General features: G+C 40.2%; 2 protein-coding genes across 2 annotated transcripts in view; both read left to right on the top strand.

Moving 5' to 3' along the window:
• The window catches only part of LOC120561089 (butyrophilin subfamily 3 member A2-like), a 51,390-nt gene extending 31,221 nt beyond the window's left edge, over positions 1–20,169 (top strand). Inside the window, exons 4-7 of the mRNA XM_039804044.1 lie at positions 2,690–3,031; positions 6,773–7,045; positions 18,703–18,861; positions 19,622–20,169. Of these exons, the coding sequence (XP_039659978.1) occupies positions 2,690–3,031; positions 6,773–7,045; positions 18,703–18,861; positions 19,622–20,169 (1,322 nt within the window). The remainder of the gene's footprint in view (positions 1–2,689; positions 3,032–6,772; positions 7,046–18,702; positions 18,862–19,621) is intronic.
• On the top strand, positions 10,552–12,951 carry LOC120560684 (transcription factor SPT20 homolog). Its single transcript, XM_039803443.1, has 2 exons — positions 10,552–10,636; positions 11,427–12,951. The coding sequence occupies exons 1-2, from the start codon at positions 10,552–10,554 to the stop codon at positions 12,047–12,049; spliced, it is 708 nt and encodes a 235-aa protein (XP_039659377.1). The 3' UTR covers positions 12,050–12,951.
• Positions 20,170–24,516: the final 4,347 nt, after the last annotated feature.

The raw sequence follows: 24,516 nt of genomic DNA, 5'->3' as shown, positions 1-24,516 counted from the left end.
AATGAAAAGTATTAACGACCAGCAGCCACTGCGCGGCTCTGCTGCCCCACACTGACGATGTTTAGGAATATTAATATCATAAATCCGAAGTTTGAAAAGTGACAAACTCCCCTCTGTGTCTTATGTATCTGCACATTCATTTTTTTTATTATTATTATTTCAGACGCTTTGCTGAACTTGTATAAAGATAGATATAAAGAGTAGAAATGTCGACAATGATTGATGATATTTTAACTAGGGCTGAACGATATGAGGAAAATATCGATTGATGATACTGCAATTGCGATTTGATTTACGATATTGGAGGGAATGATCATTTTTGTCTCATTATTCTCATTTTCATTGAAAAATATTAAAATGAAAATTATTATAGTGTGATTTTTGCGAGGATCTGTACCAAACAAAGATTATTATTAATTTTTTTAAAGATAATTTTTTGGGGGGCTTTTCCCTTTCGATAGTGACAGCAGATAGAGATGGGGGATGACATGCAGCAAAGGGCTGCAGGTCGGATTCGAACCTGGGCCGCTGCAAAGAACTCTGCCTACATGGGGCGCAGTACTGGGTGAGCTAGAGGTCACCCCACAAAGAGGTTTTTCTTTAGTCTGTAGGATAGGACTTGTAGGCTGGGACGTCTCTGCAGCACCACAATATTTCATTCAGAATGGTTAGACAAATATTTTGCCTTTAACAAATATTGATATGGATATTGCACTAGTCCATATTGCGATTTCAATAAAATCTTGATTAATTGTGCAGCCCTAATTTCAACTCATTTAAATTGACTATACTTATTGTTTGGGGTCCCACAGACCACATTACATTCACTCAAGTACTGCACTGAAGTACACATTTAAGGTTCTCGTATTTTATCTATCTATAAATTGCAGGAACGTCTGTCTGTCTGTGTGTGTGTGTGTGTGTGTGTGTGTGTGTGTGTGTGTGTGTGTTGGTGTGTGTGTGGGTGTTAAGCGCATATCTCTTGAACCGTTAGTCAGATGGATTTCTAACTTGACAGGTGTCTTTTGCCACTCTAGCCGCTTGCCACTTGTGTCGTGACTCACTCTACACCGTTTCTCTCGCTCTCTCTCTACACACACACAAACACACACATATACACACACACACACGTTCTGGTGGTTGATGATCGCAGATATGTGCTGATTAGCTCTCATAACGGGCCAGGTGGGTAGCGCACAGCCATGAGTCCATGACACTAATGTCAGATTACTCCACATTTTCATTGTGATATTTTGTGATTACATTCTGAATCTGCAACGTTCTCTGTCAGGTAAATCTGTAAGTTAGTAGTAGGCCTACCGCCTCAGGCTTGGACCCCTCATACGACACGAGACAACACCATCTCTCTCTCGATGAATTCTACAAGCAGCAATACCACAGGCCAAGTAATCGCCCGTTCCAAACAGGCACATTTTCAACGTGCACTGTACTAGTTCTCATGAACTTTAAAAAAACATAATGAAGGTAACAGTTAAAACAGTGTTAGTATATTTTTGAGCTGTTAACCAGAACATTTGAGTTATGTGCATGAAATATTTTCTTCTTTTTTCTATTACTTTTCACACAGCTCCAGGATGCTTCATGAGAAGGACAGACTGTCCCAGTGTGTCACTGTCCTGGTTTTTCACACCGTTGTCTTCCTCACCCTGATACACTCATGTAGAGGTGAATTCCACACATCACTAACAGTCTATTTGATGTTAACCTGTTTGTTTGTTTATTAAGATCCCCATTAGTTTCCATCTGTCTTAAACAGAACTGTCTTAAACCTGTGGCAACCCAGGGGACTTGAACGCCATATTCACAATGAACATGGGAATCACAGAGACAGTCGGCTTAAACAGAAAGTGTTCTTTAATGACGTAGCTTGGGAAAAGGGTAATGGGTACAAACTGCAACTTAGGTTTCTTCCCATCTGGGGTCTGTCAGCCTTCAGGAGGTGTTGTCCTGGGAGGATTATGTACTTCCCTTTACTTTGTTGAGAATTGCTCTCTAAACCCTGTTTCTTGTAAAGTAAGTAAGTAAAGTTTATTTCTAGAACACATTTAAACACAGTTTAAGCTGACCAAAATGCTGTACAAACAAGAACTAAGGTGCTGTATTAACCCTTGTTTAGAGAGCAATTCTCAACAAAGTAAACGGAAGTACATAATCCTTGTGTTGTCCTTCGGGCAGAGGGAGAGGTTAGTCTTTTTCCTGGCCAATATCCTCATTGGCCATCAGCTCCTAAAGTGTTGCTCCCCTGGGCCTTTGTTACTCACTGTCTCCTCTCCCCCTGCAGCCTTGGGCTGGTTCTCTTAACACCTTCCCCTGATTACCTGATGGGCTGCAGGTGTGACCAGTGCCATGTGCCAAGTGGCTGCAGCACCTGCACAGGCAGATAGACTTCCCCTATCACCTCCCCCAGTCTGAGCCTATGTACCCGCCCCCCTGTGCCGGATTGGCTGACCCGTTTCCCCTGATTTGCTACAAACCCCCTACTCTTCCTGGGGTCTATTATTTCATAAGAATATTAGATAAGATGGAATACATCCATCTGTAACATTTATACTCATTACATAACATGTAAAGTTAGTGGATACGTGTTGTGCTGAAGAATGTCATCTAAATGCATGCACAGTTGTCTCTATGCTGCAGAAATGACAATCAGAAACCTGTTTGTTTTCAGGTCAGTCTGAGGTGATTGGTCCATCTCAGCCAATAGTGGCATTCATTGGTGAGGACATCATTCTGCCGTGTCACCTGGAACCTGCCATGAATGCCTTCGACATCACCATGGAGTGGGCGAGGCCTGACCTGGACCCCAGGTTTGTCCTGGTGTGGCGTGACGGCGTGGAACTGGAGAGTAAAAAACATCCGTCCTACAGAGGACGAACATCTCTGTTCACTGAGGAACTGAAACACGGGAACGTGTCCCTGAAACTCTCCAAAGTGAAAATATCTGATGAGGGAACATACAGATGCTTCATTCCGGTACTAGCCAGAGCCTCTACCGTTCAGCTTGTTGTAGGTATGTGATCTTTGATGCTTTTAGGTTGTAGAAAAGTCCTCTTTACAAATAAATGTTATTTGGTTTTGTAACATTGAGAACAAAACGCTGTACAATGGTTCAAGACTGACAGCTGAAAGGGCAGAAAGAGACAAAGATCCCTCTGAGCAACAGTTGAATAAGAAGAGAAGAAATCAGCAGTCATCGGTAAAAGAAACTGGAAGCTAAGCATCAACATGTATGGGGGAAAAAAGTACAGTGCAGTGTAAGAAATGAACAATTATGCAAAGAAAGGCAGCATTGAAAAAGCCTGCAGCCTTGATTTAAAAGAGACTGAGAGTTGCAGTAGTTTTCTGGGAGTTTGTTCTAGATATGTGGAGCATAAAAACTGAACTCTGCTTCTCCAAGTTTAGTTCTGACTCTGGGAACAGAAAGCAGACCTGACCATAGACGACCCAAGAGCTCTGGATTAGATTGGATTAGATTAGATTAGATTAGATTCAACATTATTGTCTTTGTGCAGTGTACAAAGACAGCGAAATGCAGTTTGCGACCAACCAGAAGTGCAAAAGAAAAGCAGAAAAGTGCAATGCGATATTCAAGTATAGACAGATGGTGCATAGACAGGACAATGATGCTTCTTAATGTAGCAGCAGGTCAGAAATAAACCATTCAGTGCCTTATAAACCAACCGTAGTGTTTTGAAATCCATTCTTTGAGAGACAGGAAGCCAGTGTAAAGACCTCAGAACTGGAGTGATGTGATCTAGTGATGGTCAAATGAAGTTTTGCGAACCACTGTCTTTATTTTCTGAGCTCACTAGATGGCGCTCTCTGTTCAACAGTGTGTTGAAAACACACTGAATTGCCATTCCTTTAAGCTTTTTCTGTGAACAGAGAGCGCCATCTAGTGAGCTCAGAAAATGAAGAAAGTGGTTCGCGAAGCTAAATTTGACCATCACTAATGTGATCCACTTTCTTGGGCCACGTTCAGCCCCGACAAAACATAGCAACACGTTTTTTTAAACTGAAACAGGGGTGCTGTGTGCGCAAGCGGTCTGCCTTTTTATTACCAGGAGTTTACAGACACGTCTCTTCTGATTGGGTATCACCTGTGACACAGCCAATAAACGAGAGACACCCCCACCAAACAGGAGAAGACATACAGTGCCTTGCGAAAGTATTCGGCCCCCTTGAACGTTTCGACCTTTTGCCACATTTCAGGCCTCAAACATAAAGATATAAAACTGTAATTTTTGTGAAGAATCAACAACAAGTGGGTCCCAATTATGAAGTGGAACGAAATTCATTGGCTATTTCAAACTTTTTAACAAATAAAAACTGAAAAGTGGGTGCGCAAAATTATTCAGCCCCTTTACTTTCAGTGCAGCAAACTCTCTCCAGAAGTTCAGTGAGGATCTCTGAATGATCCAATGTTGACCTAAATGACTAATGATGATAAATAGAATCCAGCTGTGTGTAATCAAGTCTCTCGTATAAATGCATCTGTTTCTGTGATAGTCTCAGAGGTCCGTTTAAAGCGCAGAGAGCATCATGAAGAACAAGGAACACACCAGGCAGGTCCGAGATACTGTTGTGGAGAAGTTTAAAGCCGGATTTGGATACAAAAAGATTTCCCAAGCTTTAAACATCCCAAGGAATACTGTGCAAGCGCATAATATTGAAATGGAAGGAGTATCAGACCACTACAAATCACGAAGACCCGGCCGTCCCTCTAAACTTTCAGTTCATACAATGAGAAGACTGATCAGAGATGCAGCCAAGAGGCCCATGATCACTCTGGATGAACTGCAGAGATCTACAGCTGAGGTGGGAGACTCTGTCCATAGGACAACAATCAGTCGTATACTGCACAAATCTGGCCTTTATGGAAGAGTGGCAAGAAGAAAGCCATTTCTGAAAGATATCCATAAAAGTGTCCTTTAAAGTTTGCCAAAAGCCACCTGGGAGACACACCAAACATGTGGAAGAAGGTGCTGTGGTCAGATGAAACCAAAATCGAACTTCTTGGCAACAATGCAAAACCGTATATGTACGGCGTAAAAGCAACACAGCTATCATCACCCTGAACACACCATCCCCACTGTCAAACATGGTGGTGGCAGCATCATGGTTTGGGTCTGTTTTTCTTCAGCAGGGACAGGGAAGATGGTTAAAATTGATGGGAAGATGGATGGAGCCAAATACAGGACCATTCTGGAAGAAAACCTGATGGAGTCTGCAAAAGACCTGAGACTGGGACGGGATTTGTCTTCCAACAAGACAATGATCCAAAACATAAAGCAAAATCTACAATGGAATGGTTCACAAATAAACATATCCAGGTGTTAGAATGGCCAAGTCAAAGTCCAGACCTGAATCCAAATCGAGAATCTGTGGAAAGAACTGAAAACTGCTGTTCACAAACGCTCTCCATCCAACCTCACTGAGCTCGAGCTGTTTTGCAAGGAGGAATGGGCAAAAATGTCAGTCTCTCGATGTGCAAAACTGATAGAGACATACCCCAGCCGAACTTACAGCTGTAATCGCAGCAAAAGGTGGCGCTACAAAGTATTAACTTAAGGGGGCTGAATAATTTTGCACCCAATATTTCAGTTTTTTATTTGTTTAAAAGGTTTGAAATATCCAAAAATTTCGTTCCACTTCATGATTGTGTCCCACTTGTTGTTGATTCTTCACAAAAAATTACAGTTTTATATCTTTATGTTTGAGGCCTGAAATGTGGCAAAAGGTCAAAAAGTTCAAGGAGCGAATACTTTCGCAAGGCACTGTAACTCAAAGCTGCTGCACGCCGTTACACACCGTTCGAGCTTCTGAGATTGAACATGCCCCAGGACTGTAACAATTATTACATAATTGTCTAATTTTCAATTATTTTACATAATCGCCGTTACTTTCTTTAACTGCAATTACTTGCTAACATTAGCTAAGGTGCTAAAGGGCTTGCTAAAGTAATTGGTCAGACTGTTGAGCTAAAGCGATGCTAGTTTTTGGCACTTGACCCTATACACGGTCATAGCAACAAAAATGACAAAAAAGAGACAAGGGGGGGTATACAGTTACAAAATATGTTTTATGATAATAAAGAGGCATGGTTAACTTTATAGGCTGTGTATCTGTGTTATTACGTTATTTGGGTCTCATAACAGTCTCAAAACCTTTATTTTTTTGAGAAAGTAATAAATAAATTTGACTGAAAGAGACAATTATATTGTTAATTGCAATTAATCCTGGGACAATTAACCCTTGTTGTTTTCCCGTCTTTTTTCCACACTTTTTTTACTTTTTTGTCAAAATATTTTGATCTTTGACGTTTTTTCTTCTTTTTTGTGCCACGTTTTTGAAGCTTTTTCCGAAACTTTAATCATTTTTTTCACCGTTCTTTTATCAATGTTTTTCTTCAAATGCTATAAAATTGAATAAAACACCCAAATTCAATGAAAGTAGTGGAGCATTGTATGGAACCATCCACGTTATGTATTTGTTAAAAGAAACCCAAATTTCTGATATAGAACCTTTTTGAAAGTGGGTCAAATTTGACCCGAGGACAACAGGAGGGTTAATTGTACAGCAAAATTTGGAATTGTGACAGCTTTAACGAGCCCCCTGTCTTAATGAGCAGCAGCGTTCTGAATCGGCGGCAGCTGGCAAATTAATTTTTTACTACAGTGCTGTAGGTAGGAAGATAGTTAGCCAGGCCCGCTAACATTAGCATGTCTCATCTAAAGCCTCTCATCTTCAGGCGCCGTCTCCCCACCTGTAATCCAGAGCAGTAAAAACCTCCAGGTTCTCCAGTGTGAGTCTGAAGGCTGGTACCCAGAGCCGGAGGTGCTGTGGCTGGACGGTGAGGGGAACCTCCTCCCTGCCGGACCCACAGAGACTCTCCGAGGTCCTGATGGACTCTACACTGTCAGCAGCAGAGTGGCTGTGGAGAAGAGACATGGCAACAACTTCTCCTGTAGAGTCCAGCAGCAGAACATCAACCAGACCAGAGAGACACACATCCATGTTACAGGTTAATATAGTTTAATATATGTTTGATATAGTTTAATATAGTTTATATGTTCAGGATGTGATCACTTAGAGCAGTGGTTCCCAACCTTTTTTCCTTGGCGCCCCCCCTACTCATGTCTAAGAAAAGCTGAGCCCCCGCCCCCCCCCCCGAAACCAAAGTTGGGGTAACTCTCGAGATAGAGCCTTACTTTCTTTTTTGATACAGAGCAGTTAAAACGAGGATACAACAAAATATATGTTTTTTATACAGACTTTTGTATACATTTTATATTCTAGTGTATTATCAGAATTTGTTTAACATGTGCAAATACTTTTTTTTTTACCTCAACCTCAAACCAGATAAAGACTTGCGCCCCCCCTGTGATCTTTGCCGCCCCCCCTGGGGGTGCCCCAGGTTGGGAACCACTGATTTAGAGAGACACTTTGGTTCAGATTTGAAAATGTTCTGTTTCAAAAAATAAAGAAAAAGGAAAATTCTAGAGATGGTCCGATACAATTTTTTGCTTCCCGATACCGATTCTGATACCTGAACTTGCGTATCGGCCGATATCGAGTACCGATCCGATACCAGTGTGTCATATATTTTATTATGTGTTAATAGCTGTATACTACTATCCCTGTATGGATGTGATATGATTCTATCTTTGTTGTCGGTCTGGCTCAGGTTAAACTCTTTGTGAAACATGAACAAACACAAACAATGAACGCCACAGAACTTTCTTTTATTATCCAGTTTGACAGTCAGTTATAATGGAAAAAGAACATAAATAAACTACTTTAACGTAGATTTCCTTTAGGGCTTTATTACGTGGTATTGGATCGGTGCATAAACTACTTCCCGATACCAATACCAGCGTTTTTGGCAGTATCGGAACATCTCTAGAAAATTCCCTGCACACACTTGTCTCCTCTGCATTGCATTTTTAACCTTTATTTATACTCAAGAGATCAGTGAGGGGCAACCCTCATTTACAATAACATCGAGTCAATTACATAGACAAAGAATGGAAAACCGAGAAAAACAGCAACACAGAAAAGAAGCAATACCATCATAAAAACAATAGAAAGCTACCAAAACTTTCTGAATTGGAAAAAATAATTTGATAGATAAATTAGGATAATTGGAATCTAAAAGAAAATACAATTATGGAAATCAATTACAATTACAAATCTAATTCCCTGCAACACAAAGGAGAAAAGTAGTGTTGAAATAGTTTTCTACTCTTATATGTTCTGTGTTTTACCATTTCAGATGAGTTCTTCATGGTCCCCACTACTCCCAGTACTGCTGGTACTCCCAGTACTCCCAGTACTCCCAGTACTGCTGGTAGTCCAGGTGTTATTACTGGCTCAGTTATCGGCTGTGCTCTTCTGTTGTTAATAGCTGCGGCTGTCTTTGTTGTGTGGAAATGGAGACAAAAGAAATTCAGTAAGTAACAAACTGATTTCACTCATTTCATTTCTAAATGTTCTGCTGTTGCAGCCTTTTGATGATGCAGTTTTGATTTATTTGAGTTTCAATTTAATTTACATTATTTTAATGTATAATCCGTGGTGGAAGAAATATTCAGATCCTTTACTTTAGTAACAGTACTTTCCACACTGTGAAAATACTCCACTACAAATAAAAGTCCTGCATTTAAAACCTTACTTAAGTAAAAATGTGAATATTATCAGCAAAATATACTTAAAGAGTAGTAGAGTACTCATTGTGCAGTATTCCCTGCCAGTTTGCTCCTATTAAATCTGATGTTTCTGGATTAATATTCCTGCTGCATTAATGTCTATGTTGCATTTTACTGCTGTAGATGTTTAAGGATGGGCTCATTTTAACTCCTTCACATACTGATTTAATCTACAGCAATGCATCATCTTCTATAAGATCAACATATGTTCGTAGCGTCGCTGAACTTTTCACAGTGTCAGAAAAACAGCCCTGTTTTCAGCTCTGTGACGATGCATTTTCCAGCTGATCCATGAGGCATTTGAAAGACTGTTTAGCTTAGGAAGTAGGAGAATTTTCTCAACACATAAAGGAACACTTCATCCTTCAGTTGATCACAAACATTCAACATCAACACATCTGGAGATATGTGGTTTACACTGGAGAGGATGGGGATGGAAAACTGTCATCTAGAGAAGTAACTAAAGCTGTCAGACAAATGTAGTGGAGTACAAGTACAATATTTATTTCTGAGATGTAGTAGAAGTATAAAATGGAAATATCCCTTTTAAGTAAGTACATTGTAATTTGTACTTATTTATTCAGTTTGATGGCGTTATATAAAAGTAAATACTATAAATAAATGAAAACAAAAAACACTATACTAACAACAGGCTGAAAAAAAATGATTTCCCCTTGTAGGATCGATAAAGTATATCGCAATCTTATATAAGGAAATACTAACAGAAAAACTCAATACAGACATCAACAAAAAGTTTCTCCTGCTTCTCTATTCACACAGAAAACAAGAGGAGGAGCCTGGAGGACGGAGCTGAACACACCGAGGAAGAGAAGAAGGTCACATCTAAACGTGATAACACAGGAGTCCAGGTCCTGATGGAGCGAGAAGGAGAAAGTGCTCCGCTGATGGCAGGAAGAGAGGAAGAGAATAATGGGATGAGAGCAGAGGACGAGGACGGATCTCAAAGTGAACAGAAAAATGAAACACAACAAAACCAGCTGGAGACCAAACCAGATATGGACAGAGCAGAAGGAGAGAGGGACGTTACATCTATAAAGAATGAAAACGCATCCTCTGATTTGCGGCAAAAGAAAGAAAAACACCAAAACAAGACATGACAGGAAGAGAAGTAAAACATGATGGGGACCAGGGTGAAGGAGAGCAGACGATGAAACCAGTAGAAGAAGATTCAGGACGTTCACTGGTGCTGCTGGCAGAAGGACCAAAAGAGCAGCTGCAAAATGTCCACGCTGATCAGGAGGAAGAGAAAGAAGAAGAGACACGGCAAGAGCCAATGACTGATGTGCGCAAGAAAGAGCCAAACATTAAGAAAAAGAGAGAAAAGGAAGACGAGATCAAACCACAGACAGAAAAGGACAACCAACATGTTTTACAAGACAGAAAGCAGGACACGAGTAAGGCAGGACATGAGGATAAGAAAGGAAAAGATCAGGAGGGAAACCAGACACAAAGAAAGGCAGAAAACCAAAAGGAGCAAATGAATGAGAGTTTGGAGAAGACAGAGGAAGAGAAGATGGAGAAAGAGAGGAAGCTGCAGTCAGAGGAGCAGGACAATTTAAAGAGGAATAAAGAGAAGATAGAGACCAAAACACAGAAAGGAGATGTCAACCAGCAAGTTTTAGAAACCAGCAAACAAGAGGAAGAACATAAAGATAAGAAAGGTAAAGATCAGGAGGGAGAGCAGAGTAATATTACTACAATGACAGAAAGGAAAACAGAAAGCCAAAAGGTGCAAACGAATGAGAAATCAAAGGAACACAAAAACACCAAAAACAAGACATGACAGGAAGAGAAGTAAAACATGATGGGGGACCAGGGTGAAGGAGAGCAGACGATGAAACCAGTAGAAGAAGATTCAGGACGTTCACTGGTGCTGCTGGCAGAAGGACCAAAGAGCAGCTGCAAAATGTCCAGGCTGATCAGGAGGAAGAGAAAGAAGAAGAGACACGGCAAGAGCCAATGACTGATGTGCGCAAGAAAGAGCCAAACATTAAGAAAAAGAGAGAAAAGAAAGAGAACGGGAAGAAGCTCCAGGAAAATCAGAGAGAAGGAAGGCAACAGGGGGTAGAAAGACAGAAGCAGATTCAACCAGAGGAGCAGGAAAGAAAAGAGAGAGAGAAAGACGAGATCAAACCACAGACAGAAAAGGACAACCAACATGTTTTACAAGACAGAAAGCAGGACACGAGTAAGGCAGGACATGAGGATAAGAAAGGAAAAGATCAGGAGGGAAACCAGACACAAAGAAAGGCAGAAAACCAAAAGGAGCAAATGAATGAGAGTTTGGAGAAGACAGAGGAAGAGAAGATGGAGAAAGAGAGGAAGCTGCAGTCAGAGGAGCAGGACAATTTAAAGAGGAATAAAGAGAAGATAGAGACCAAAACACAGAAAGGAGATGTCAACCAGCAAGTTTTAGAAACCAGCAAACAAGAGGAAGAACATAAAGATAAGAAAGGTAAAGATCAGGAGGGAGAGCAGAGTAATATTACTACAATGACAGAAAGGAAAACAGAAAGCCAAAAGGTGCAAATCAGTGAGAAAGCGGAGCAGAGAGAGATAAAGAGAGGTCAGAGTAAAAGAAGCTTACATCAGTCAGTACTAGTGAAGTTACGGAGAAGCCAGATCCTGAATACAACATCAAGAAACAGCAGGAGAAAAACCAAAGAGGAGTCCGAGAGGAGAATCAGCTCCAGGCAGAGAACCAACAGCCGAGAAATAAGGAAGAAACATCTGAGAGAAATCAGGAAGAAAACAAAGAGCAGCCGGAGGAATCCAGCCAGGGGGTAAAGGTAGAGTGGAAAGAAAGAGGGAAAGGAGGGATGGAAAGTGATGAAGGAGCGGACATCGATGAAACTCAAAAGACGTGCAAGAAGATCCAACGAGAAGGACAGCTGCAGGCAGAGCAACATCTGGACGTAAAGGAAGGAATCCCAGAGAAGATAGAAGTCTTCACATTTACCGCAGAGAGAGGAGGTGAGTGTCAGGGAGTACAGCAACAGGAGCTGATAGAGAATAACAGAAGACCTGAAATAGGAACAGGCAAAAAACATAAACCAGAGGAAGAGCCCAATGTGGCTCAGCAACAGCCAGTCTGTAAGAAAAGGCGTCAGGAAGAAGACAGTGAGCAGACACAGGAGAGCTCCAGAAAGCTACAAGAGCTAAATGGCGATGAGGTAATGTCTGAAGACAAAGCTAACATGAAACAAGACATAATAGATGAAGAAATGGAGGATGTGAGTTACCAACAGGATCAAGCACCTATGTGTCAGGAAGACCAAGGGGAGGACATGGAGCATTAGAAAAACAGCAGGAAACTCAAAGAAGAAGCAATAATCCAGTTACAACATTTACACCGTGCAGCTATTGACAGCCAGTCTATGACAGTTTAATTTTTCATTTCAACCACAAGAAAATATCGCTGAATTATATTATTATTTTTCAGAGGATAAAGATCAGCAAACTAGAGATTCACTAATATCTCTTTCACCAATTGTTTTTATATTGTGATGTGTCCAAGAGAATGTACAGGACTCTCATGCATCAAATTGTAAGAAGTAAAGAAAGAAGCGTCGGGAAGAAGACAGTGAGCAGACACAGGAGACTTCCAAAAAGCTAAAAGAACAGTATGACGAAGTGATGACATCTGAAGACGAAGATAACCTGGAGCAAGAAGTAAGAGATGAACCTAAAGGAATGGATTGGAGTTGACTACAGGATTAAGTACATATAAATCAGAAAGACCAACAGGACGAGGAAACAGCTGACATTAGGAAACTCAAAGAAGAATCAAGAAGCCATTTACAACATTCTCGTTGTGCAGCCCTCGACAACCAGTGACTAAGAATACTCTGTGCAGCTAATTTATCTCTCTATACTCAAGTCTTTTGAAGGAAATGTTCAAGATTTGAACCATAAACAATATAGCTGAATGTAATATTTAATTTTCTTAGGATCAGAGTATAAAAACATGCAAACTACAGATGCACTGATCGGATTTTGACTAATGTACACTGGTCTTTTTAACATACATTTATATTTATAATTTCTTATGGTTTATAAAATGCCCGCAACAAGGCATCACCCTCATAACATCAGACATAACTGTATGTTTGTCTTAATCCACAGATCAGGTGATGAGTAGTGTGTGAAAAAAAGCAAAGCATGAAATCCTTGTAAATAAATTTTACTTATTTTTACTTTATTTGAGTATTTCCCTTTCATGCAGCTTAATACTTCTACTCCTCTATATCTCAAAGGTATTGTACTGTTTATTCCACTATATTTGTCTGACAGCTTTAGTTACTTTACAGATGACAGCGTTTCATCCCCCTACTGTCCAGTGAAAACCTCTGGGCCCATGTTGTTCTAAAGATTTAGTTAGAAAGCCCATGTTTTGCTATCCAGGATCAGCTAATCCTCTAGATATGATCAGATATAATAGGAAAACACTGACCAGGAACATTTTACCGCCCAATACATAGGACTACTTTATTTATTAAAGAGTATTTTAACTGTGTGCAGTACTTTTATGATCTGAGTAGGCTACTTCTTCCACTAATGTCTCTGTCTCCTTTTATATTTCTAAATACTAAATATAATCTTCCCCTTTGTTGCTGCCACCTGTGATAGATGAGCTGACTGGACTCTCGGGCATCTTTTCTGGTCCTGCCCTAAGCTCACCAGGTTCTGGGTTGACATTTTTTATTTGTAAAGACTCGTAGGTAGATAGATAGATAGATAGTATATAAAAATAGTAATAGATATAGATATCTCTTTATTGTCCCATAGGGATAATTATTTCCACACATCTTCCTCTTCTTTCTATAGCACAGCACCACATACAGAACACATAAAATGTATAACACGTATACAAAAACATCACATTAAGACACCCATATATAGACATATATAACAGACAGCAGGCTCGTGGCTGTCTCTTGGTGATCCTGGGCTGCTCCAACGACTCTCTGGCTCTTCCCTCTGGTCATTAAGGGGAGACACTGCAGGTGAATAGGACAAAAAAAAAACTAATTGATATTACCATGATACTTCCCCAGTTGATTATTTACATCAAGACAAATATCTGTTGTAAGTGTTCTGAAATGTTATGTTAAAATATGCAAATGAGGCATTATCTAATGCTAACTTTTGCTGAATTTAGGAGAAATTTGCATGTGCAAATACACAAAGTGTAGTAAAATAAACACCTAAATGTGTATTTGGGATGTTTTTTTCCCCCCAATAGTCTGAAAGAAGTCATGCTATGGATGTAAATTAGCCCAAAAACTCAACATTGAAAAATGATGGTTTTGCCTGGAGTGTCTCCCCTTAAACCAGAATAACCCTTAAACCGGAATAACCACGAACTGGGACCAAACCTCTTTTTCCCTTTCTTACGGACGCTTGGTGCAGGTGTTGTTATTGACGCCAAAAGTCTCCTTTAGCGTCATCATATATATATATATATATATATAGCCTATATATACATATACAGAAAGAGAAAGAGAAGACAGAGAAGAAGCTCACAGATGTAAACTATAAACACTGAAAGTAAAGAAAAAAAAATCCCTTTCATGACACAAAACAGCCTAAAATCGAAAACGTCTTATATGAATTAATGTAACATGTTCATACTAAGCAGCAGCAACGTTATGCACTAAAGCACGAGGCCACTGAAATACGAACATGACTTTTTATTACAGGTGACCGGAAGGAGCAACTCCTCCTCGGACTTTGACCTTGTAGCCTGCGGGAGACTTTCAGAAAAAGGTAGCCTATGCAAACTTTTTAATCAATAATGTATATGACGTGTTATAGGTTTAGCTTGGACTTCATATCACGTACTGTATAAGATATTGTTTTTTGATTGACACCGCCGGGGAGGTGCTTGATTTCCTTTTTTTGTTTAGAATTAGCTTACAGTCGGCCCTATAGAAATTATACAGAAAATATATTATAATGGATTTAAATTAGTCTATAAGACTATTTCAACCGGACTAGTTGTAGGCTTTATTTCTTATTTAACATTAGGCCTATCAGTCCTTTTGTTACAAATGAAAGTGAAACTCTAGCTGTTAGTTTTCATTAGATAACAGCTAGATCACCTGTAAACTAGTCAGGCTAGTACAACAGACCTGCAGTAAATCCTCCTTCAAAGGTTTTAATGTGCGGTTGAAACTGAGATTTCAACAAATATCTCTGAGTTTTAGACTGTTGGTTGGACCAATAAAGCCTTTAGTGTTGTGAGGAGACAGAACGGACCCAAGAGCAAGGCTCAGCAAAACAGTTTTATTAGAAAACAGAAACGGGATAGGAGTGGGGAGGCGGATGCCGAGGGCAGGAGAGACTGGAGGAAGGACGGGGAAGGAGCTAATGGGGAATAGGACGGTGAGGGAGCTAATGGGAAACATGGTGGTGAAGGAGCTGGGGAAGCGCGGGGAAACCGGGGCCAGGGGAGCCGAGGAGGAGGCACTGGAGTCCGGGGAGTCGAGGGAGGAATATCTGGACACAGGAGGGGAGGCAGGGAGGAACAGGGAGCCGTGAGGAGGGGACCGAACGGTGAAGCCAGCTGACTGGAGGTAGCGGTGGGAGATGGAGGAGATGACTGCAGGGAGAAACACAGACAGGGTTAGCACAGGCAAGGACAGGTCACAGGTGTGTACAAAAGGAGCTTGTACAGCGTATCACCCGGGTGGCTGAAGCAACGATCAAGCGGAGATGATGAGTGGGTCCGGGGTTCATATACTGGGCTTGATTGTAGATGGCTGGCAGGTGTGTAGGCCTACGGCAGGGAGAGGTGATGGCGGGATGATGAGCAAAACACGGGAGGAGGGGAAAAACACAGGAGACAGAGAGAGGCAGGCCAACAGAGGAAAGTGATAGTGGAAATCAAATAGAACTAGGAAACAAAAAACAAAGACTCACAGCCAGCCGACCCCAACCATCACATTTAGGCTTGGGGCTCTGAGACAAATTGTGATGGACTGTTGTTGTTGTTTTTTTACTGTTTTATGTCATTTTACCAGTGGTGGAAGAAGTATTGTGATCCTTTACTTAAGTAAAAGTACCAATACCACACTGTAAAAATACTCTGTTACAAGTAAAAGTCATGCATCGAAAATGTTACTTAAGTAAAACTATGCAACTATCATCAGGAAAATGTACGTAAAGTATTCAAATTAAAAGTACTCAAAGCAGAAAAATCCTCCCATTTTAGAAACTGGAAATGATCCAAACAGTTGTGTGTTTAATCAGCTCATCATTTCAGCTGGACTTGAAGGCTTTTATATTGTTGATTAGTTTAATTTAAAATAAAACTTTGTTTTTATAAGGAACATATGTTTTGTGTGCAAAAAAAATCTGTAAAGTAACTAGTAACTAAAGCTGTCAGATTAATGTAGTGGAGAAAAAAGTACATTCTTTCTCTCTGAAATGTAGCGGAGTAGAAGTAGAAAGTGGCAAGTATACAGTACAGGTACTTCCAATTTGTAGTCTACTTAAGTACAGTACTTGAGTAAATGCACTTAGTTACATTCCACCACTGCATTTTACAGACTAAAGAATGAATTTATTAATCAAGATAAGTAGTAGCAGCCTTACTAAAAGTGCAATAAGACCAATCCAAATGTAGGCTACTATTCATGATCTGGGAGTGTAAAACATATTAAAAGCTCAACGCGAAATAAGTGTTTTTAACCGTTTTACAGCTGGAGTCTCTGAGACCTCAAACAGAAGTAATGTGTTGTTTTCTGAAACATTTCATCAGATTAATATCAGGTTTGTAAGCAATTCTCAGAAAGATAGTCTTTTATACAGTCTGTGGATAGGAAAAGTAATGGGAGTATAACGCTGTTAAAACAGTCTTTAGTATGTTTTTTCTTCTGTTAAAGAGAACATTAGATAGTGCATGAAGTTTTTTCTGTATTATCATTCTCCTAAACTTTTCATACAGCTTCATTTGTATTGTTAGAGCTCCAGGATGCTTCACGGGAAGGACAGACTGTCCCAGTGTGGTGCCTTCACTGTCCTGGTTTTCCACACCGTTGTCTTCCTCACCCTGATACACTCATGTAGAGGTGAACTACACACATCACTAACAGTCTACTTTATGTTAACATGTTAAGTTATTTTATAATTATATGTTGTACTGGAAATGTCTGTCCTCCAAATGCAACTATATGGCTTTTTTAAACGGGTAATATTCTACCTGCTGCAGAAATGACAATCAGAAACCTGTTTGTTTTCAGGTCAGTCTGAGGTGATTGGTCCATCTCAGCCAATAGTGGCATTCATTGGTGAGGACATCATTCTGCCGTGTCACCTGGAACCTGCCATGAATGCCTTGGACATGCTTCTGGAGTGGGCGAGGTCTGACCTGGACCCCAGGTTTGTCCATGTGCGGCGTCACGGCGTGGAACTGGAGAGTAAAAAACATCCGTCCTACAGAGGACGAACATCTCTGTTCACTGAGGAACTGAAACACGGAAACGTGTCCCTGAAACTCTCCAAAGTGAAAATATCTGATGAGGGAACATACAGATGCTTCATTCCAGAATTAGACAAATCCTCTACTGTTCAGCTTGTTGTAGGTAAGTCGGCACATTTTCACCTTGATTTGCATCAGTAATGGTTTTCCTAAGAACAAACAGGATTAGGTTAGAAGTGATGATTCAGCAGGTACTTCTGTTCAGAGTGAGGACGTTAAGGAGCTATTCTGTTTATTCTTATTATTGTTCAATATGTTGTTTTTTATGTATGCACCAAATACCAAGGCATATTCCACATGTGTAACTTACTGTGGCAATAAACACTTTTCTGATTTTAATTCGAAATGAAAAAAAGAAATGTTGGCATTGAAAGGTGACATCCAAATAAGGCCTTGTCTTTAAAACTAAGTCTTAATTTCATCTTTACATCTTTGTCTGTAATTTCCCTGTCACTGATTGTGTCCTAAATCAAATATCTATATATTATAGTAGATACATATAATGAATTGTCTTATGTTGTTAATGTGTGATGCATCGGCAACCAAATGTAAAACTGTGCTTGAGCAACTCTTCAACTCCACGCGACTACACTGTCTGACTCAGTGAACTTCATAATGAAGAAACTCCTCACAGTGTTTCAGACAAGTTTCAACCCTTGCTGAAAGAACTTTCTGAACATCTAAAGCCTCTCATCTTTAGGCCCCCTCTCCCCACCTGTAATCCAGAGCAGTAAAACCTCGTGCAGTGGTTCTCCAGTGTGAGTCTGAAGGCTGGTACCCAGAGCCGGAGGTGCTGTGGCTGGACGGGTGAGGGGGAACCTCCTCCCTCGCCGGACTCACAGAGACTCTCCGAGGTCCTGATGGACTCTACACTGTCAGCAGCAGAGTGGCTGTGGAGAAGAGACACGGCAACAACTTCTCCTGTAGAGTCCATCAGCAGAACATCAACCAGACCAGAGAGACACACGTCCACCTTCCAGGTTAATATAGTTTAATATATGGTTGATATAGTTTAATATATTTAGTTAGTATAGTATGTTCAGGATGTGATCACTTAGAGAGACACTTTGGTTCAGATTTGAACATGTTCTGTTTCGAAAAATAAAGAAAAAGGAAAATTCCCATCACACACTTGTCACCTCTGCATTGCATTTTGAACCTTTATTTATACTTTAGGATCATTGAGGGGGCGGACCCTCATTTACAATCCCATCGAGTCAATTACATAGACAAAGAATGGAAAAACAAGAAAAGAAGCTACACCATCATAAGAACAATTGAATGCTTCTAAAACTTTCTGAATTGGGAAAATAATTTGATAGATAAATTAGGATAATTGGGATCTAAAAGAAAATACAATTATGGGAATCAATTACAATTAGAAATCTAATTCCCTGCAACACAAAGGAGAAAAGTAGTGTGCGTGTTGTTTTCTACTCTTATATGTTCTGTGTTTTACCATTTCAGATGAGTTCTTCATGGTCCCCACTACTCCCAGTACTGCTGGTAGTCCCAGTACTGCTGGTAGTCCAGGTGTTATTACTGGCTCAGTTATCGGCTGTGCTCTTCTGTTGTTAATAGCTGCGGCTGTCTTTGTTGTGTGGAAATGGAGACAAAAGAAATTCAGTAAGTAACAAACTGATTTCACTCATTTCATTTCTAAATGTTCTACTGTTGCAGCCTTTTGATGATGCAGTTTTGACTGATTTGATTTTCAATTTAATTTACATTATTTTAATGTATAATCCGTGGTGGAAGAAATATTCAGATCCTTTACTTTAGTAAAAGTACTTAAGTTAAAGTATGTGAATATTATCAGCAAAATATACTTAAAGGCATACTATGTAACTTTTCCCTCTTTGGTCCCCCTACAGTTTGTCTCATTGGAACTACAGCGCGCATAGTAGTAGTATGCCTTTAAAGACTTTGTTTAGCTTAGGAAGTAGGAGAATTTTCTCAACACATAAAGGAACACTTCATCCTTCAGTTCATCACAAACATTCAACATCAACACATCTGGAGATACGTGGTTTACAGTGGACAGGAAGGGGATGGAAAACTGTCATCTAGAGAAGTAACTAAAGCTGTCAGACAAATGTAGTGGAGTACAAGTACAATATTTACCTCTGAGATGTAGTAGAAGTATAAAATGGAAATATCCCATTTAAGTAAGTACATTTGTAATTTGTACTTAGATATTCAGTTTGATGGCGTTATATAATAACAAATACTATAAATAAATAAACACTATACTAACAGGCTGAAAAAAAGTGTTTCCCCTTGTAGGATTAATAAAGTATATCTGAATCTTATATAAGGAAATACTAACAGAAAAACTCAATACAGACGTCAACAAAAAGTTTCTCCTGCTTCTCTATTCACACAGAAAACAAGAGGAGGAGCCTGGAGGACGGAGCTGAACACACCGAGGAAGAGAAGAAGGTCACATCTAAACGTGATAACACAGGAGTCCAGGTCCTGATGGAGCGAGAAGGAGAAAGTGCTCCGCTGATGGCAGGAAGAGAGGAAGAGAATAATGGGATGAGAGCAGAGGATGAGGACGCATCTCAAAGTGAACATCAAGATGAAACACAACAAAACCAGCTGGAGACCAAACCAGATATGGACAGAGCAGAAGGAGAGAGGGACGTTACATCTATAAAGAATGAAAACGTACCTCTGATTCCAACAGAAGTAGAAAAACACCAAAAACAAGACATGACAGGAAGAGAAGTAAAACATGATGGGGACCAGGGTGAAGGAGAGCAGACGATGAAACCAGTAGAAGAAGATTCAGGACGTTCACTGGTGCTGCTGGCAGAAGGACCAAAAGAGCAGCTGCAAAATGTCAAGGCTGATCAGGAGGAAGAGAAAGAAGAAGAGACACGGCAAGAGCCAATGACTGATGTGCGCAAGAAAGAGCCAAATATATAAGAAAAAAGAAAAGGAAGAACAGGAAAGCCAAAAGAATCAAACCACAGACAGAAAAGGACAACCAACATGTTTTACAAGACAGAAAGCAGGACACGAGTAAGGCAGGACATGAGGATAAGAAAGGAAAAGATCAGGAGGGAAACCAGACACAAAGAAAGGCAGAAAACCAAAAGGAGCAAATGAATGAGAGTTTGGAGAAGACAGAGGAAGAGAAGATGGAGAAAGAGAGGAAGCTGCAGTCAGAGGAGCAGGACAATTTAAAGAGGAATAAAGAGAAGATAGAGACCAAAACACAGAAAGGAGATGTCAACCAGCAAGTTTTAGAAACCAGCAAACAAGAGGAAGAACATAAAGATAAGAAAGGTAAAGATCAGGAGGGAGAGCAGAGTAATATTACTACAATGACAGAAAGGAAAACAGAAAGCCAAAAGGTGCAAACGAATGAGAAATCAAAGGACAGAGAGATAAAGAGAGATCAGAGTGAGAATACGATTCCATCAGTCAGTACTAGTGAAGTTACAGAGAAGCCAGATCTCAAAACACATCAAGAAACAGCAGGGAGAGAAAAGCAAGAGCTCCGAGAGGAGAATCCGCTCCAGGCAGAGAACCATCAGCCGAGAAATAAGGAAGAAACATCTGAGAAAAATCAGGAAGAAAACAAGGAACAGGACTCCAGCAAGGTGGTAAAGGTAGAGTGGAAAGAAAGAGGGAAAGGAGGGATGGAGACTGACATTGATGAAACGCAACAGACCTCCAAGGAGGTCATACATGGACAGTTAAATGAGTGTCTGAGAGAACAAAAACTCAAAGAAGTTACAGAGAAGCCAGATCTGAAAACACATCAAGAAACAGTCGGGAGACAAAACCAAGAGCTCCGAGAGGAGAATCAGCTCCAGGCAGAGAACCAACAGCCGAGAAATAAGGAAGAAACATCTGAGAGAAATCAGGAAGAAAACAAAGAGCAGCCGGAGGAATCCAGCCAGGGGGTAAAGGTAGAGTGGAAAGAAAGAGGGAAAGGAGGGATGGAAAGTGACGAAGGAGCTAACATTCATAAATCTCAAAAGAAGTCCAAGGAGGTCAGACAAGAAGGACAGCTGCAGGAAGAGCAACATCTGGATGTAGAGGAGGAAATCAGAATGCAGCCAGAAGAATCCTCCAAGCAGGTAGAAGTAGAGAGTGAAGAAGAGGGGATGGAGATTGAAGAAGAAGCTGACATCGATGAACCTCAAAAGATGTCGGGGAGACAGAAAAACTATTTCGACAAGAAGGACAGCTGCAGGCGGGGGACAAATGGAGCAATTGAGATAAGGTAAGACAGAACCTCAAAGAAATTATAAGAGAAGAAAACGACAACATAAACCAGAAAGAGGTGCAGTGGTTCAGCAACAGACAGACAGGAGGCAGAGGCGTCAGAAAGAAAAGACTTTCAAGAAGCTGAAAAGAGTGTCTGAGAGAACAAAAACTAAAGAAAGAAGAGATAAACCTAAAGCAATGGATTTGATTTCACTCCAGGATCAAGCATGTATTTGTCAGGAAGACCAACATGTTCAAATGAATGAGAAATCAAAGGAGAGAGAGATAAAGAGAGATCAGAGGAGAATAAGATTCCATCAGTCAGTACTAGTGAAGTTACAGAGAAACCAGACCTCAAAATACATCAAGAAACAGCAGGGAGAGAAAAGCAAGAGCTCCGAGAGGAGAATCAGCTCCAGGCAGAGAACCAACAGCCAAACACCAAAGAGCAGCCAGAGGAATCCAGCAAGGTGGTAAAGGTAGAGTGTAAGAAAGGAAAGGAGGAATGGAAAGTGACGAAGGAGCGGACATTGATGAAATTCAAAAAGACGTCCAGAAAATCAGAGCCGAAGGACAGCTGCAGGCAGAGCAACATCTGGACGTAAAGGAAGGAATCCCAGAGAAGAGAGAAGTCTTCACATTTACCGCAGAGAGAGGAGGTGAGTGTCAGGGAGTACAGCAACAGGAGCTGATAGAGAATAACAGAAGACCTGAAACAAAAGGCAGGACAAGAGGAAAACGAGATAAACCAGAGGAAGAGCCCAATGTGGCTCAGCAACAGACAGTCTGTAAGAAAAAGCATCAGGAAGAAGACAGTGAGCAGACACAGGAGAGCTCCAAAAAGCTAAAAGGGCAAAATGGCGATGAGATAAAGTCTGAAGACAAAGCTAACATGAAACAAGACATAATAGATGAAGAAATGGAGGATGTGAGTTACCAACAGGATCAAGCAATTTCAGGAAGACCAAGGGGAGGAGGACATGTATTTGTATTTATTATAAGGATCCCCATTAGCTGCGCCTGAAGGCGACCAGCTAGTCTTCCTGGGGACATGGACCTTTAGAAAAACAGCAGGGAACTCAAAGAAGAAGCAATAATCCAGTTACAACATTTACACCGTGCAGCTATTGACAGCCAGTCTATGACAGTTTCATTTTTCATTTCAACCACAACAAAATATTTCTGAATATATTAACATTGCACGTTATGTTCATTTTGCGTTAAAGTTCAGAATAAAATGAGAAAATACTCAGTACTTTTTATTTGTCAAGTATTTCATTCACACACGAGTGTACAAACATAGGCTTTACCATGGGATAGAAGATTTTGGCCTGATCGCCAAGGCCTAGGATAAAATACTCCTGGTTTTATTTAGAGTTATTTTGATAGGACAGCTGAAGACATGAAAGGGGAGAGAGGGGGCAATGACATGCAGCAAAGGGCCACAGGTCAGAGTCGAACCGCGCAGCCGCTGTGTTTAGGAGTAAACTTCTTTATATGGGCACCTGCTCTACCAACTGAGCTCGCGCCGCCAATGAACTATATATTTCATAACAGTCAGAGAATGCTTTTACTAAAAGCAGAGCAATTTTAAAACTAAAGAACAGCTTTAACTTATTATAAAACAAGTGCCAGTTCTCCTTCCATTAATGAGTCTGTTTAACAGTTTCAGAGTGTGCCACTAGATGGCACTAAAGCGTATTCACTGAGCGATGAACGTTAGACTGCTGACCCACAGCAGAGGTCCACAGGCTGTTATTATGGAAACACGGAGGACGTTTATAGACTCGTCTGTGGTCCAGCTTCTGTGTTTTCCCCTTTCTGACAGACTACAACTTATGTAACCACATGCATGACGTCAAATGTCTGATTTAGGAGGATGAATGGAGCCTCCTGACACTCAAACTAATGTTAAGATATGAATACAGTCAAATAAATAAAGAATCATACACATAGCAACTATATTTAGGATTAAAATAACAAGTTTTCTACAATTAAATACACTTAGAGTTCTCCAAAAGGCTCTACAAGAAGTTATAAAAGCAAATGAGTTTGATTTTAATATATTCAACATTTAAAGAATATGAATCAAGGTGGTTTATTTTTTATATAACTCTCATCATTTTGATTGTCCTGGCCAGATGTTAACACCTAAAACATAATAGAAGTGGTTAAAAAAAAAGACATACATAATAATTCAGAAAAAATAAAACATGATTAGAATTCCACTCATTTCAGAAAACATGCATGTGTTAATGAGAAAATAAATCCTCATCAGAAGCTAAGTTTTATTCTAAGGATAACGGACCGATGTAGCGGCTCCACTTCCTCTGTCTGAGCGGCTGGTCTCGGCAAAGATCGTCTATTGAAACGATGAATCAGCAGGAAACGAAAAGGAAAATCTGCTTCACCTTCCACAGAACAGAACTGCAATAAATATCGATAAATGTTGTAGCTTATATTATCAAAATAGGGTCATTAAGATACCCGACTTTAACAACTATTAATGTTGTAGCCTACTTTAACATGCACATACATAACATAAACACTACATGTGTCTGACAGAGTTACTTCTCAGATTACAGTTTTTTATCCCCTTTATGTCCACTGAAAAACCATGTATTTCCAGATGTGTTGATTTTGAATGCTTTTGATAAACTAAATGTGTTGAGAACATTCTCCTACTTACTTCCTAAGCTAAATAAAGCCTTCAAAAAGCCTCGTGGAACAGCTGGAAAATATGTTGCGACAAACAAAGAGGTCACAGAGCTGAAAGCAGGGCTGTTTTTCTGACACCATGAAACGTTGACAGTTTAAATTCAGGACTTTTACTGTAGCCTAGCCTACTACTTGTCACAGAATATGTTTACACTGTGGTAGGCTATTACTACTAGCCTACTTAAAGTAAAATATCTTCCATACACACATGATACTGCAAAACAGAAACCAATATACATAAAGCCTATTTGCACTGACACTGACTACAGTAAAATTGTAGTTATCCCTCTTCTTTCTGACTAATATGGGACTCAGAAACGTGCTCAGAGTGAGCCC

Source organism: Perca fluviatilis, chromosome 6 (assembly GCF_010015445.1).
Source record: "Perca fluviatilis chromosome 6, GENO_Pfluv_1.0, whole genome shotgun sequence".
NCBI classification, from domain to species: Eukaryota; Metazoa; Chordata; class Actinopteri; order Perciformes; family Percidae; genus Perca; species Perca fluviatilis.
This window is presented reverse-complemented; position numbering and strand designations above follow the sequence as displayed.

Excerpts from the sequence above, each read along its gene's own strand:
- LOC120560684 (XM_039803443.1), top strand. The coding sequence starts at position 10,552 with ATGATGGGGGACCAGGGTGAAGGAGAGCAGACGATGAAACCAGTAGAA. Across the intron at positions 10,637-11,426 it reads ACTGGTGCTGCTGGCAGAAG|AGGAGAATCAGCTCCAGGCA; the intron begins GACCAAAGAGCA and ends GAGGAGTCCGAG.